Source organism: Podarcis muralis, chromosome 7, assembly GCF_964188315.1.
Source record: "Podarcis muralis chromosome 7, rPodMur119.hap1.1, whole genome shotgun sequence".
NCBI classification, from domain to species: domain Eukaryota; kingdom Metazoa; phylum Chordata; class Lepidosauria; order Squamata; family Lacertidae; genus Podarcis; species Podarcis muralis.
Genome location: NC_135661.1, coordinates 62,987,455 through 63,004,145, shown reverse-complemented (window position 1 = coordinate 63,004,145; position 16,691 = coordinate 62,987,455). Strand labels below are relative to the sequence as shown.

Genomic DNA, 16,691 nt, shown 5'->3' with positions numbered 1-16,691 from the left:
AGGAAGGGATGGTGAACTTTATTCAGCCCAAGGACCATATTCCCTTACTTAAAGGCAAACAGTGGCTAGAAATTCCTTACTCTGCGATAGACTGTGGGCTTGTATTCTGTGTGAGTGGCAAGGAATGCATATCCCATTTAGCGCTGTGTTGAATTCCACCGTAAGGTTTTGCTGTTGGTATATAAAGCCCTGAACAACCTGGGACCGGGTTACTTGAGAACCTGCCTTCAACCTTACAGCCTGCTCGGTTGCTCAGGTAATCTGAGGAGGCTCTCTTAATCGTGCTAGATGCCCCTGAAATTCATCCTGCTTGTGGGTTTCCCACGGGGATCTGGTTAACCACTGTGAGAACAGGATGCTGGACTAGATGGACCTTTGGTCTCTGAGCTCAGCAACAAGACTCTTCTCGCATTCATCTTGCAGCCACTGAGAGTAGGGCCTCTAGTGCAGCAGCATTTACTAGGTAGGATACCCTGTTCCTTGCAACAAATTGTTCACCAACGGCATTCTGGTTTTGGTGGCCTTTTCTTGTACTGCGAGCCTTCATAGAGCAGCTGTTTGCATGCATTTATTGTCTTCTACTTGTCACTGTGAAGTCTGAACCGTATTTTATGTTTGTTTTTTGGTGTTGCTGGCACTTTTTGCTTTTTATCCCCCTGTGTACTGCTTTTCAGTTTGGGGGATGTTGTGATTTATAAATATATTTTTTTTTAAAGGAAAATGTTGACCAATTGAGACAATGTTGCCCTACTCAATCTCTTTTCTGTTTCCCTCCCCCCGCAGCGCTGAAGGCAGCCACGTTTCAGGACAGAGCAACGGCCGTGATCCTCAGGCGCTAGCCAAGGCAGTGCAGATCCATCATGACACCCAGCACACAATGTATTTTGCCTGATACGAATCTGAGAGTCTGAGGCAGAAGCAGTAGCCCAGTTGGGCGGGCCACCAACCACTGGTGGTTAGGGCTCATTTTTATTTCAGGCTGTCCACCACCAGCAGCTTGGGACAGTTGCACTGAATTGACGCAGCAACATCCGATGCAGGCGCAATTGAGCCATTTTTATTTTGTGATTTTCAGTAAATAGGAATTTCATAGACAGTCTTTGCATTGGACTGAATTTTTACCTCAAAGCGCAAAAGGCTGATCCTCGTAAAAAGAAATTTTTAAAGGACTTGGCACGAAAGGTTTTTATTGAAATATTTTGCTAATCAATTTTAAGTTACCTCCTTGTCCCTCCATTAAGCTTATCGAGAAGCTGAATTCCTCCTGGGCTTCTTCATACTGCTTAGTGAGTCTCCAGATATGGCAAAACATCTTATTCCACTGTTCTTCTGTGTGGGGCCATATAGACTTTATAAATGGAACTTTTACTGTAAACACCTTTCAACAACTATTACTTTTCTGAGGTATTGCTGTTTGTTTGTTTTTTTTTCGCTTTGTTGTTAAGTTTTACTAGTCTTTTTGTAAATCTCTCTGCAGTCGCGGGCTGCAGAACAATTGCACTATAACTGCGAATTCAACTTGGTGGTTCTTGTTCTGTGAATGTGTAACATAAGCGGATAGCAATGCCCTCTGCTAGGTCTAGTAAAATCATAATGGTTACACACAACTGCCACTGTCTGGTTCAGAATGCTGAACTGCTTCCCCCTCTAAAAAGTATGTGACTAAGTTCTAAAAGATTAGTTTTAGGTATTTTTCAGACATTACGAAAGTGCCCATTTTATGCTGCTGTGTTTGATGAATTGAGGTCATTTTTAATACTCTTTTTCATAGAAGGTTTTAACTTTGGCAATAATTTTTTTTTAATACCCTGGCAGTAACTTTTCTAGTTGAATACTTTACATGAGTTACAGCCAACATTCTTGTGTAGATTGACTTGACTTTGCTGAAGAGGAAATTTGTTCTTAAATGGATCAGAAAAGGCTCCCTTCATGCTTTTTACAAATGATTATTTTTAACTGTTTTATATTCACCATTGGTCTGTCTAGCCCCTTTTTATAAGCTTGGAAAGTGGGTGTTCCATATATAGGGAAGGCTTTGCCAATATGTACAGTTGTGTATAGTGTGACAGTAGCAATCGAAGACTTTTACCAGCATTTTAAAACTTTTGTTTCTCTGAGAGTTTAGGTTGCCCGCATGTACAGCAACATTCGCTAGCATGTGTGAAGTGTACATTTCAATGTTGATCTTGACCCATTTCTATAAATTAGAACTTTTATTTGCTTGGTTCTCTTCCACTAAAATGTGTAATGCAAAAAGCGGGGGTGGGGTGGGGCATCTGCAGACCATAGTAGTGCTGCCTTGAGACTAGCTTGTGAGTGTTAGCGCAATATGCTTTAAATTCCTAGTTTAACTGAGATGATGCCACTGTGAAAGATTGGGATTTTGCCAATAATTGCACTCTAGTCTCTGATGTGAGCAGGTGGTGTTGCAGAGTCATGTGACCTTGTGAACGTTTGGATCCAGACCTCAAGGTCAGCAATATGCTATGTGGTTTAGATTTTTCCTTCGGTCTTTTGAAATAGAGCTTGTAGATACTTGGAAAGTTTACATTTCTAAATACTGTCAGTCAGCTGTATCAAAATACACTTGACATTAGTCTTCTGAAAGCAGTTTTTGTAAGCTCCTCTTAGAAATCTCTCTCTTTCTCCTTCCCCCTCTCTCCCCCCCCCCTTGTGGGTTCTAGCTTATAAAATTTTATTTCCCCCCCAATCAAACAGGAGCGAAGCAAACTCTGCTCTGACGCATAGTGTGGCCAGGCTTAGATACTAGATTTATTTAAACGTATTTAAGTCTTTCATTTTCTTTTCCCCTTAAGAATACCTCACTTGTGTAATAAATATCAGGACATGTGGGGAGGAAGAGTGCTGCTTCAGTTGGTCTGCTGCTTTTCTTTTCTTTTTTAAAAATACCTGTTCAGGGAGAAAATGCAAGAATCGAACTCCTGCTGGCCAACAAATGGAGAACTAAGGCACCTTGAAGCGAGTAAGCACCTGTGTTCGTGTGTAGCATGGTTTTGGTTTTTTTGCACTAGGTAAGGACGTGAATTCGGATAGAGGGAGAGAGTATGCCAAGAAGAAAAACGTATATTGTAACATCATCAGGCAGGTAGCTTTTCCTAGCGCCAAGCACACCTAGTGCATGTGGAGCAGAGAGATTCTCTAATTTGCCTGTCTTGCAGGTACGTCTGACTCTCTTGAACATCGGAGTCAAGCAACATGTTAAGTATACTTACAAAACAAAAACAAAAAACAACACATTTCCTGTTGGCCACTCTTCTTCCTAATAAACAACAGTTTGAGCTTCTGGATTAGGACTGGCGTGGTGGGGTTACTGTGCAGAGTGATAGAAAAAGGCACCATATTTAATAAGCACTGATTTCTAGCTGTTGAGGAAGAATCAGTAGTACATTTTGTATGTGACACCAGGTCAGGAAAAGGAAGGCATGGTTTGCCCAAACCAGCCTGGAAAGCATAATTGGGCCTGTGGGCCAAAAGTTCCCTACTTCCTCATGTCATTGTCACCAAAGGCAAATCTGGATCCCACCCTTCTGACACACACACCCCTTCTTTGGCTGCATTTGCTAAAGAAAGAAAGTGACCAGTTGAAAGCATGCTTTTTTATTACTAAATGGGTGCTTAACATAACTTGCAGTTTGTCCAGAACTGTGTAGGCAGGAATCTGAACTTGCCCTGGAAAGGGCTTTTCTGACTCACTTGTTCATCATAAAATAGGCAGGACTAGATGAAATGATCTTTTTTGTCTTCTATCGTAGGAAAACAAAACCCTGTTCTAATCATTATATCTTTCTTATGTATTACAGACCGCAGCTATCTTTTGAAGTCTTCTGTATTTAAAAATTATATATATATAAGCGGGATTCTTTTTAATGCATTAATGTCACAAAAAATTATCATCCAAAAATGTCTGAGCTTTTTTTTTTGCCAACTTTTGCACTTTCTTGGAATTTTTCATGAATTTTCCTTTAATTTTTGCCCCTGTTGGAATTTTTTTCTGTGCAAAAAAATGTTCAGTTAACTCTCTGTTGCTGAAGAGTGTGATGATGTCTTTTGGGGTGGGAGTACTTAAAAGCTGAGGATTTATCCAAGGGGCTGTACGGGTGGCAACAGCAGCAAAAAAGGTCTTCAGAACTAATGACTGCAAGATCCAGATGCAGCAACGCTGTTGTACGGCAGAATCTCTTGACTCTGCTCATCTGAACTAACCTCACCCCCACCCTGAAAACGGGATGAACTGAATTGTTATGCATGTGTCAATCAATGGGAAGACGTGCATTCTGTAGCTGTAGGTTCTTATGGTGTTTGGTTTTTTTATGCTTTATCCTTTTGTTTAAAGCCTGTTGGCTATTGTTTAGCTATATGTTGTGAAAGATTCTCAAATGTAGCAAATTTGGACTGGGGCGGGGAGAAAGGGGAAATTTTTTAGGAGCAAAAGGTGTTTATAGAGCCAACCAAAACACCATGCTCTTTTTGCTTTCCCCCTATCCTGTTCTGCTTGTTGTAAGCACTTAAATTCGAAACTGAGGCTCTGAAAAGCTTTTGTTCTGTAGCGGATTGGAGGTGCAGGCTGGGGTTGCTTGCTCTTTGCTTGAGGGCTGTTTAAAGATGACACCCAAAGAGGCATAATCAAGGGATGCAAAAGAGATGTTCCATGCAGTATGTATCAGTATGATTTAGAAGTGCCCCCTCCCCCCCACCCCGTTCTGCCCCACATGACCCTTATATCAAAAGCCTTTATCCACCTGTTGGGGAAAAGGCCATTCTGACAGGTTAGCAAACCTCCAACCCCAACCTCCCACCCCCCACTCCCCACTCCCAAAAAACTACCCTTGTGGATGTGTTGTAGATCTTTTTACCCCCTTCTTGCTCAATAGCAAGGCAGTTGCTCTGCTTTCATTTTAGGAAAGTAGAGCTTGGAGGGCATTGTATCAATACTGTTTGAACTGCAAGGTTTTTTCCCTTGTGCAATTTGAGGAAAGATCATATGTGAATATCACTTAAGAGTTTCTTTATACCTTGCTATTGACACATTTTGGTGATATTTCTGTCTAGAGCCTGAAACATGTATGTAAAACTTGTTTGCATTTGTTCATTTTTGACTTCTGATGTATTTTTTTGTTTTGTTTCTATATTGTTAGACTTGTAATGTTTTAAATTGTATTTTATTAAAATTGGACTGGATGTATGTCTATAGCAATACGAGGTACTTTTTTCTTTTTAAAAAACAAACACAACCCCTGTTGGTGGGGAAGGTAGGCTAATAGCCTTCCTATTGCGATAATATGCTGGCTGTGTATAACTGCAATGTATTTTTTTCTCTTTTTTTAGCCTGCAGGGATTTTGTGTTCATGTGTCCAAAAAAATAAATAAAGGCATTTGGGTGCCAAATGTTCTTTTCTTTCTTGGTGTATAATAATAATTGATAATTATCATGATCATGAATAGCCTGTAGGATAGTTGTTGTGCTTCTAAGAGAAATTTCTTTCAATTATCTAAATTTTAAACACAGTATATTGCATAACAGAGGAAATCTTGTGTATTAAACAGTGACATGCTTGATTTATAAACCAGATATTTGAGAATATAACATAATTTGTAATATCTAAGCATAGAGCCATATGGTAAGTAAGAGTAGAGGCATAAATAATTGGAAGAGTTGCTATAAGGTTCAGTTAAATGTAAAGTGATTCATTTTCTAGCCAAAACTACTCATTGTATATACACAAAAGGTCTGAATTGGCAGTTACTAACCAGGAAATAGATCATTTGAGGTGTAGTGGTTAACTCAGTTAAAATGGTAACTGCATGGCAGCAGGCAAGGTAAATTCGATGTCCAAGTTTATTAGGAAACGTTCAAACCATGAAAGTTTGAACCATGGCTGTGTAACAGTTTGGGTGACTTGTGTCAAAAACTATAGAGCTGAACTAGGTACAGAAAAGCAACCAAAATGGCTAAGCTTTGGCATAGCTTCCCAACAAAAATGATCATGTGGAGTTTTCGTAGTTTAGAAAAAACAAAAGTGCACTAGGAGCAAGAGCATTTATAAGTTTCTCATTGGAGGTGGGAAGAAGTTATCTCTTACACAATACAAGAATTTAAGGTTGGTGAGAAATAAGTTTATAGCTTTTACAACAGACAAAAGGAAGTAACTAACAATACCCCATAGCTGACTTAAAAAGGAATTCACTGCCACAAGATATCCTGCTCACTAGAACAGATGTCAAGGGATGAGGCAAATTCATAGAAAAGGATAGATCTCTCAATGGCTCCTAACCCGGAGGCAAGATGCCAGTGACTAAAATTGCCTCTTGGTTTCCTACAAGGATCTGGCTGTTCCCTGTGGTGGCAAACAGGATGCTAGACTAGATGAATCTTTATTTGTAGGGATATTCAGCATTAGGCATGCATTCTGCAGGAGCTGTGAGAAAAGAACAGAAGCCATTTAGTGCACAGCTATTTGAGAAAGGGACAAGGACGGTAGAGTAACTGGATCTCAGAGGCATAGCTAGGAGAGTCGGGGGGGCACACTGGGCACCACACCGTAGAGGGCGGCACTTGCCGCTCCCAAGCCACGCATCTCTGGGAGTGAGACGGTGGCTCGGGCACCTGCAGGCTCCACCACTCTACAGCTGAGGGAGGTGGTGGGCAGACACAGCTGGGCCACGTTCTTTGCAAGTGGTACTTTGCCAGGCTGCATCCCAAGTGTTTGATTGGGCACCTAGGGATGAAGTTTCTCCTCTCTACCCTTCCTCTAGTAGTTTTATCACAAGTTATGTCAATGGCTACACTAGGGGCAGGGGACCTGTGCCCTCCCCCCAGGTTTTGTTGGACTCCAGCCCCCCATCAGCCCCAGCTAGCATGGCCAGTGGTCAAGGATTATGGGACTTTGAGTCCAGCAACCTCTGGAGGGCCACAGCTTCACCACCACTGGCCTGCTTCAACATAAAACTTCGCATTGCACAGACCAAAATTTGGGAGCTTTTTAATGCTGCAATGCTAGCTAGGGGTGGATCAACACTTAGGGAAAAAATGCTATAAATAAGTCAGAAATTAAATCGTTATAACAAGGGGGGGGGGGAACTATGTAAAAATCACATAGAAATTTATTTTGCTCTCCGGTGCCATCTGGTTTTGTATGTTTATAACACATTCAAAACGTTTTTTGACTAATGTAGCTGAGCCCTTGGTCTCTTGTGTACTCTAGTTTTGATGTAGGTCAAGTTAAAACAACTAGTGGTGTTGGATGGCCCACCTGGAACAAGAGACACACCCAGTTGGTTCAGTGGGGCTGGAATGAGTATTGTGGCATGCACATGTATTACAAAGGGCTGTACAGTATTCACTGTTCTCTGTCACTAGTGCAAGGACTCCTGCGCCAGCAGATGGGTGAGTTTTAATGTTGCACAAAGAGGAGCCCAAAGAATAGTTGCATAAAGCTATCGGTAACCACCGTATGTATTCTCTTGCACAATATAACATTTCTCTAATGGAACAAGTATACCACTTTAATTTAGTCTTACAACTAAATTTAGTGTTGGTGGCTCTCCCTTGTTTGCTCAGAGTCACTGGCATGAATCTGTCTTCAGGTTTGCATCCTCCATTCAGGTAACCACTGTTCTCAACAGAACAGTTGAGAATATACTTAATCGTGCACACTTGCTTTGCTTGTTGTTTTCTCAGTGCTGTAGACTTCATTTTATCTTTTTAATAGTTGGGGAGCGAGGCTGCTGAATACTTGCAAGAAAATGTCAATGAGGGAAGCAGCACAAATATACTTATGACATGCTTTCCCCATGGTTTACTAAACATGGGATGACAATTCCATAATCCAAGACGACTACAATCTGGAATGTAATTGAAACTGCAAAATTAAAGAAAGGAAATGAAGACGGGGATAAATGGAGAAAAACACTGCAATTATTGCAGTTACACAGAAAGCTTGTTTGGTTGTGGAGTTAGGAGAAGTGTGTGCCAAAGACACAGCAGAGAATGTGAGTTTTGAGAAAGACTTGTAGTAGTGGCATAATGGGTGTTTTGTTTTTTTACAGTGATAAATGGACATTAAATATTTTATCTCCTATGTAATAAAGTTTTATTTCCCATTTAAAATATTGTGCTTGTGCATCATTCTGTTTTGTAGCAGTTGGGATTATTTCTCCCCACCTCCCATCCTCCAGAATTCGTGCAAGCTTTGCAGTGCACCAATGACTTTCCCATCTCATTTTACTAACTGTCCCCCCTGCCCCAAAATCATTCTATATGACTCTGGGTCACCAGACTTATGTTTACATCTTGTTTGAGCAGGCACATCTTCAAGATTCTGCCTTTTTTACAGTGCAGAGCATTATTCAGCTCTATGTCAATGTGATCTCGGTGCACTTTAAGACAAAATGCAAAAGTGGCAGGGTATAAATAATAAAATCATTATTATTCTGGAGTAGGATGTCCCTATTTTCATCAGAGAAATGTTGGAGATTATGCCATTCAGTGAGCTTCATTGCCAGCTTGGGAATTTAAACCTGAGTCTCTCCAGATATTCTGCATTAAGGATGAGAAAATATACCACTTTCATATGTCTTGTTGGACTACAATGCCATAACCACTATCATGCTGGCTGGGGCTGATAGGAGTTGTAGTGCAACAGCTGAAGGGTCACATGTTCCCCATCCATGCCTTATGCCATATTAACTTTGTTACAAGGCTTTTTTATGATGAGCCTGAAAGTGAGGAGTACCATTGATGAATACTCTCCCATGTCTGAGAAGCAGACAAACAACAAAAGCTGAACCAGCAACAACTCCCTGCAAGTAGAAGATTAGCACAGCACAGGGGTATTGGCCTACCCCTCTCCCTGCAATACTAGTTTTCTACTTGCAGTGCATATTTTTTTTAAAATAAATGTATGGGAAGCATTAAAAAATACTATCCTCCATCTTGGGCCTCGGATGGTTATTCCCCCAGACTCGTTCTGGTTTCAAAATGGCCCCCATGCTGCATATGCCCTATACGGCCCCGAGCCTTATTCTGTTCTTGCGGCTCCCTTAGGTCGCCGCCAGGGGGCACCCACAGGATTCCTTCCCCCTTTTCCTTTGTTGGCAACAGGAGTCGAGGCAAAGGGGAAGAGAGAAGGGCTGCACTGTTAACACTCTTAACGGCTCAGCACAGAGATTTCCGGTTTCCAATTGCAGCTAGTGGTGGGGGGGGGGGCAAAAACACAGGGTTAGCGCTTCTTCTTAGGCTTTTCAGAAATGTTTTTTTAAAATCATTCACCTCCATACTAAGCGGCCAAAAACAGTTCCACACGGATGAAATTCCTTTTTTCTCCTGCGCTCTCAGATCCCACAATAGCATTCATGGAATTGAACAGAGAGAGATGCAGCGATAAGCAGGACAAATAGCTTTCCTATTGAATTTTTAGCCTTGGGGGGGAAGGAGACGGAAAGATTGCACGGGAGTGCAACTCGGTAGGCTCCCTTTTGTCGCCTCCGTTTACCTGTTTCCCATGAGTCCCCAATGCAATCACCACTCATAGCCCCGCACATGGAGGATTCCTCAAAAGAGCCTGAAGTGAGGACTGCCTAGGGACAGTTCTCTCGGGCGAAGAGCGGGGAGTGGGGGGGAAGAGCTGAAGACCTCCTGTGACGCGTCGCCGGCGCTGCTGGTTGGCCGGGCGGTTGCGCATGCGCGGTCTGCGAATCCCAGGCGCTGCCTCGTACAGAGCAGAGGCTGCGGCTGCAGCAGCGCGAGCGGCGCCCTGGTCCCGGCGCGCGCTCGCGGGCATCACTCAGCAACCCCCCCCCCCCCCCGCACCGCGTCCGCCGCCTCGACTTTCTCTCTTTCCCCCGCTAGGCTCGGGGCGACGCCCGCGTGGATGGGATGGAAGCAGGACCCTCGGGAGCAGGTATGGAGGACGCTGTAGGGGGGGGGGGAACGGCTTAGAAGGAATGCAAGGGGGAATCTTGGAAGGAGGAAGATGCAATAGGTCCAGGGGCTTAGGGGAGCCAGTGCAATTGAGAGGAGGGGGGCTGAGAGCCAAGGGTGGCGTGCAAAGGGACGTGGGGGCAGCGCGAGTCTGCTGCATGTTTGGGTTCAGCTTTTTGGTGGGCCTCAGTATGTTTGGGGGCTTATGGGGAGAAGTGCAATTGAGGGGAGGGGGCTGAGAACGGTGGGAGGCCTGCTGAGGAACAGCGGGGAGGAGTTTTTTTTTGGAAGGGCGGGCTGTGTTGAGGACTGCAGAGGGGTTTAGGGGAGCTGTTGAGGGAAGGGGAGCTGAAGAGCAAGAGGCCTGCCGAGGCAGAGGAGTGGTCAGTGGGGGGATTACAAAAGGAGGGTCTGCAGCTGCTGTGTGTGTGCCGTGGGGGGGTGGTGGTGGCCCATACGGGTGCAAGTGTGAGATCAAAGAGGTCTGCCAAGGCGCGGAGTGGCAAATCGTGTGTGTGTGTGTGCTTGCAGTGCGCGTACGTGGGGGATGCAGGAAGGATGAGGACACGGAGGGGGCTGTGCGGATGAGGGGCGGGAGGAGACATGGATCGGTGGGGGAGGGGAGAGAATGAGAAGCCTTGGGAGTTTGAGAAAGGAGTCCCGGCGTGGCGTCCAGGGCACCTGGAGCCACATGTGGAGAGGGAGTTGTCTGATGGGTTCCAGTTGGGGCTGCAAGAGTAGTTGGCAAAGAGAAGGGGATGCTGTGGGGTGGATGGGAGGAAGTGGGCATTCCCAGGCAAGTTGGAGGGGTTGGGGGCTAAAGAAGCACTTGCGTTGGGGGTGTTCTTGCCTAGGGAAAGGGGGAGCAGCAGCAAATTGAGAGGGACAAAATATACAGTAATGCAGTAAGGAGAGGATTGAGAAGAAATACACACACACACCATCACTGAGACGAAAGGTTGGGGATGTCTCCCAGTATCCTAAGTGTGTTGGATAGGAACAGGCAAGGATGACTTTAAAACTGCCCATCCCCCTCTCCAACAAATTGATGTGCAGGGATTAACTTTGTGCATGGTTACATCCACATCATATACTTAAAGTTCATGGCTCCTGCCACCAAAAAAAAGTGTCCCATTAGATATATTTTGTTACAGGTGCTGGGAATTGTAGCTCTGCGAGTGGTAAACTACAGTTTCCAGGACTGTTTGCGTATGTGTGCTTTAATTGTATGATGTGGATGTGACCTGCTGTATCAGATTGATTTTTTTAAAAATGTAAACCACTTTGAGGTAACTCGTGACAAGCACTACTACTACTACTACTACTACTACTACTAATAGTATTATGTGCAACAAGGTGAGAGAGGCCTGTTGAGTACTTAAGTGGAGGCAGAGGGGAAATCTGCAGCATTAGCACATCCACGCCTAAGTTGAGTGGCGGTAGACCGTTGGCCTAGCAGGTCTGAAATGCCTTATGGCTCTTGAAAGGAGAATGTTGCAAAGGAGAGAAGATATGGAGAGTAAGCGTTTGCTGGGCACTGAGAGGTCCAATAGCTTTTGAAAGAGGGCAGAATATTGTGCTGCATATCCTCAGAGAGGGAAGCTCACTTCAGCACAAATCACCCTGAATAGGAGAGCACTAAGAGGGGCTTTCTCTGCTCTGGGTCTCCTGGGTTTAAAGGAGTCTAGCTGATTCAGGAGCAAAACTGACTTTAGGTGTGCGAGGGAAGCCTTGCTTGTTACCTAGACAGGGGTGTGAAGGTGTGTGTGTGAGAGAGAAACAGGAAGAGGAGATAGAATGCTGAATCTTTGCACAAACATTTTTGTAAGAATACTCGCTGCTTAATTGAGATTTGGGAAATGATTTTGGGGCTGGGTAGTGGAGGGGACATAGAGGCATTCAAGCTGCCCCCTTCACTGTATCAGGGAAGCTGGGGGTCGAGATTTGAGTGGCTGAGCATGCCTGAAAGCTGGATGGAGAGGGGACAGAAGCAGAAAGATAAGGATCCCTTGTTAGGACAAGGGAAGCTGGCAGCAGCTGGGTCCTTGGTGAGCCCCCCCCCTTTCCCTCCAGGCATAGCTAAGAGGTTTGAGGGGAAGATATGCCCACTGCCTTTGAGTAGCTGGAGGAGGAAAGACTCTCTTCCAGCCTTTGTCAAGTGGGTGCCCTCCAGGTGTTTTGGACTGCAAATCCCATCAGCACATGTAATAGTCTAGAACAACTGGAGGGCAACTCCAGCCTGGCGGAGAGGCTGTTGTCCTGTTTTTGTGTACTGAAGGAGTGATCAGAAGGCTATTGAAACCCATCAGTATTTTTGTGTATGTGTGTGCTTTTTCTTTTGTTGGCTTTTACAAAAGTAGAACATCTTCTTTTCAGACCTACTTTAAATTGACACACAAAGCCCTTCTAGGTTGATGGGAAAAAGAATTGATGCTTGAGTTTCCTGACATCTTTTTGGATATGGTTTTTTTTTTTTAAAAAAAAGCTTTCCCATAGTGCCTTGTAGAGGCAAAACCTAAGTTCCAGGGAGGTGGGTGATTGTTCACTATACTTGCAAAGTGCTTTGTGATCTCCTGCTTCATTGTCTCCTCAATAGCCCTGTTAGGCTGGGTCACTGCTATTAAAAAAGTGTTGGGGGTGGTGATCTCTCAGGCTGATGAGACTGGTGTGCCCATGGCCACATAGTGGCTGGTTCCATGTGACTCTGAGCCAGGTTTTAGAAACATAGGAACCTGCCTTACACTGGTCCCACTGGCTCAGCATTGTCTACAGTTTACACTGTCTCGCAGCAGCTCTCCAAGGTCTCTGAGAGGAGGCATTCCCAGCGCTACCTGGAGATGCTGGGGAGATTAACCTTGGCCCTTCCTGATGCAATGCAGGTTCTCTGCCACCGAGTTATCTAGCTTACTGTGGTTTACAGGGCATGAGCTGTGTGCCCATGCACATGGCCTGATTGCTTCTGCTTGCTCTTCCCCCTAGCAGGAGCAGGAGAAACAAATCAGCCAGCCTTGGCTTTGCAGACTGACCAAGCCCAGGGTTTGTGGTTTTGGTTTTCCCTAACAAGCCACAGCAACCCAACAGCAAATCATGGGTTTGGACTGGCCAGCAATTGTGGCTTGTTAGGGAGCAATAGATCACGGCCCCTTGTTTAGCCATAACACAAAGTCTTAAGTTTCTGTTTCATTTATTCTCCTTGCTCTAGGGCAGGGCTGAAGTAGGGACAGCTGGGCAACGATGTACCAGCACCCTGCCCAGGCTCAGTAAACCAGAAGGTCTGGCTTATGACATGTGAACATGACCACTGTTTAAAAGAGATGAGACTTCATATGGCTTTTCCAGGTCTTAAGTCCTCCAACTGCTTCCTAGTTAGGTTGGTGAGAGAGGAGTGGGGTTTACTGGCATATCAAGTTGGTTGTCAGCTTGTCAGGCTGCAGGTGTGTACTCATGTCCCAGGAAGGGCTGTAGCTCAGTGGCAGAACATCTGCTTTGCATGCAAAAGGTCGCAGGTTCAATCCTCACCCTCTCCAGGTAGGGCTTGGAGAGACCCCTCCTGCCTAACATCCTGAAGGGGTCTGACTCTGTAGAAGGCAGCTTCCTGTGTTCCTGGTGTTCTTTAAAATAAAGGCAGAGCCCAAGAGTGAAGGCTGGCTTGCTTCCAGTTCTGGTTTTAACTTGTGGAAATGCACCCATAAAGTTTTTGTGTGATGAAGGTTGCGATCCTAACCCCACTTTACCTGGGAGGAAGACCCACTGAGTTCTGGGTGGGTATGGTTAGTCTTGCACAGGGCAGCTGCCTCATTAGAAGGACTTACACCATTTTTGTTTCAGAAACTAGACATGTGTCCATTCATGTCTTTGGAGGCAGGGCTTGAACCTGGAGAAAGGAAATTAATTGAAATGGTGCCTTGGACCAAGTGGAAGGGTCCATTCTTAAAGAAAATTTGTTCCTGGCACCAGTATTCAAAATTTGCCAGGTGCTAGGCAAGTTTGGCACCTGGCTATCTGCCACTTGCGACCAAGTGAATATGTTTGGGTGCCTGGATGGTGCCTGGTGTCTTTGACATCTGGAGGTGCATGCCTGGGGGACCATTGAATCTTGCCTGTTTTCACACACTAACATTACATCCTGTAGAATTCTATCTGTGATATTTTATCTGCACAACCAGAATATAGCTTATATATCTGAATTTCTAACACGTGCTTAGATGGCCCTTTTCCAGCTTGAAAAGCAAAGACATCTTCTCTAAGTTGCCTCAGTTACAATTCTTACTTGCTACCAGAAGCCAAGTGGCTAACTACAAGTTGGACTTTTCCAAAAGCCAATTTTGGCATTAAGCTGTACTCAGCTGTATTCAGTGGAATATCTCTGTTGGTACAGAGTAAGACTCTTAATATCAGAGTTGTGGGTTTGAGCACCACATTGGGCAAAAGATCTCTATATTGCAGGGGTTGGACTGGATAACCCTTGGGGTCCCTTCCAACTCTACAATTCCACGATAAACACAGCAATTTAGAGTGTTACCCAATTAGCCATACAACTTGTATTGGCTTGATCAATCTGTTTCAATGTAAGTATAGCTTATCAAGAAATAAGCGTCTACAGAGCCTGTCTTGTGTGAGTTGTTGTGTTTAGAAGAAGCCGAGTGAGAACAGACACTCATTAAGGGATGCAACAGCAGACATTCCTGCATTTGTCTCTGTGTCCAGAGTGGCTTGAATGCTCCTGTTTGCATGCAGAGGTATGGCAGGCTGCTTCCTTTCTAGATATGGCGCCTCGTGGCACACAGTTGGATGGCTGTGAACCCTAATGGCTCATCTTGACAAATGGATTGCAGATGTGAACTGAGGATGTGTTGATAACTCCACAAGGCGGATTCAAATCATTTGTCAAGCATTCTGCATCATTTTTATCACTTCAAAATAACCAATCTGGCTCAGTCCAGCAACGAAAGTGTAAAATTCTTAAGAGTTAAATTCTGCCGCTTTTGCTGAGTTCCTACAGAATTGCGACTTACGAAACAGCTGGGGTCCACAGCCACACCATTGGCTGCTGTGTGATATTTGTAGGGGTGGGAAATGCTTAGTTTCACAAGTTCATTAAAAAGAATGAATGGATGCCTATTGCAAGTCGGGTTGTAGACAGAGCATGGCAACTTACGAGTTTTTAGCTTCGTTTACTAAATGCCAGTAAAATAAACATGCTAGATTAGATCACTCTCTAGGGCAGTGCTGGGAAACCTTGAGCTATGAGAACTTGTTATTTTGCTTGCAGCATTGTTTTCCCTAAGCCATGCCTGCCTATCTGCCCATCACCTGGTGTCATATGATATCAGGTGTGGGTCAGGTAAGCTCAGCTGATCCAAACTGAACAGGAGATGTTCTCCCAATTCTTCTGTTCTGTGCGCAGGTAAAATTTCTTGCTTTTTGAATTCGGCACCTTTTTTGTTGTTGCTGCCCTGCAGTGACAGAAAAAGCACCAAACACAAAAAGCACAGAATTATTTCTGGATAGCAACCTGCCCCTGAAATAAAATCCTGTTAAGCATGCTGGGAAGTGTAGCTCTGTGAACTACAGTTCCCAGGATTCTTTGCGGGACGGACGAACAATGTGGTTTAAATGTATGACCTGGATGTGACCAAAGAATTGGGAATGCCCTTGGATCAGGCTCCTACTTTTCCCCCTTTGCAGGTGTGGTTTGAAAAGTTTTGCATCCTGTAGTCACTGCTTATTGCTTTGCTGATTTTAGATGCTCTTGCCATGCCATATGGTTGATTTGAAGGAGATGGTGGTTTTCCTAGGTCCAAAATGAGGTTTTGGTTGCTTCGTTTTAGAATGTAATGTTGAGGTCTCTTCTTGCTCCAACTCTGAGCAATGTACACTTTGTTTTGTTTAGTATGGCCCTGTGGCCTCTTCGTGATGCGAAATCTCTGTGAATTGTGTGATTTTTGGCATCAAATCCATAACAAGCTTACATTAACTTCATCATAGAATAGCAGAGAATCATCAGCAGGCAGTGAGTGCAAACTTGTGGCTTTGCAGAACTTAGGTGAGAAAAGATTTTGCCTTTTATTCATCTGCATAGATTTCTAAGTTCTTTGTTTAAATGCCATCTTCATGCTGGCTCTGATAGCTTGAGTTGTCTTCTAGGAATTTTGCTTGGGGCACATATTCAATTACAGCAAATAACCTGTTGAGTTTTGAATTTGTTGCATGCCTAACTGTGTTGTTTCCTGCTTAAAAATATCCTCAGTTATATGGAATAGCTTCATCTTGCGCCTGTCTAAACAAATGAAATTTGCTTTTAATGCAGATTACTGTGATTTAATACAGATTAAATAGAGGTGTTAATTCTTCTTAAAAATAAATGCCCACAGATGAGGAAGAAAGAAAAATGGTAGTCACATAGTATCTCCCAGGTTTACAAAAAGCCTGTTACAGCTTCAAGGAATGTGTAATTTAAAGGTGGGGAACTTTTGGTTCTCCATTTGCTGTTTGACTCCCAACTCCTGTTAGCTCTGACCATTGGTCATGCGGAGGCATTTCATGGAGAAAAATAGCAGCTGCCACAAAAAATGGCGGCCCCAGTGTTGACTGCCATCTTTTACCACTGGAGTGGCATATTCTGGGTGTTTAGTAATTTGGACTGTTATTATTTGTGTGTTTAATTTTTTATTTTATTTTTTGCAAACTACTTTGAGTTTATGTTCTAAAGAAAAGTCTGAGCAGCCACAAAAGCTAACACTACTGGTTC

At 44.1% G+C, this 16,691-nt stretch overlaps 2 protein-coding genes across 5 annotated transcripts in view; both read left to right on the top strand.

Moving 5' to 3' along the window:
• LOC114601615 (protein argonaute-4) overlaps window positions 1–4,828 on the top strand; it is a 34,377-nt gene extending 29,549 nt beyond the window's left edge. For 2 of the 4 annotated variants that reach the window (XM_028738925.2, XM_028738926.2), the window contains one exon: window positions 784–4,828. In XM_028738925.2, the coding sequence (XP_028594758.1) occupies window positions 784–892 (109 nt within the window). In that variant the 3' untranslated portion in view covers window positions 893–4,828. The remainder of the gene's footprint in view (window positions 1–783) is intronic. The other 2 variants (XR_013393700.1, XR_013393699.1) reach the window with 2 other exon arrangements.
• A 4,894-nt stretch (window positions 4,829–9,722) lies between these two features.
• The window catches only part of LOC114601616 (protein argonaute-1), a 45,640-nt gene continuing 38,671 nt past the window's right edge, over window positions 9,723–16,691 (top strand). The window contains exon 1 of the mRNA XM_028738927.2: window positions 9,723–9,920. Coding sequence (XP_028594760.1) covers window positions 9,896–9,920 — 25 coding nt within the window. The 5' untranslated portion in view covers window positions 9,723–9,895. The remainder of the gene's footprint in view (window positions 9,921–16,691) is intronic.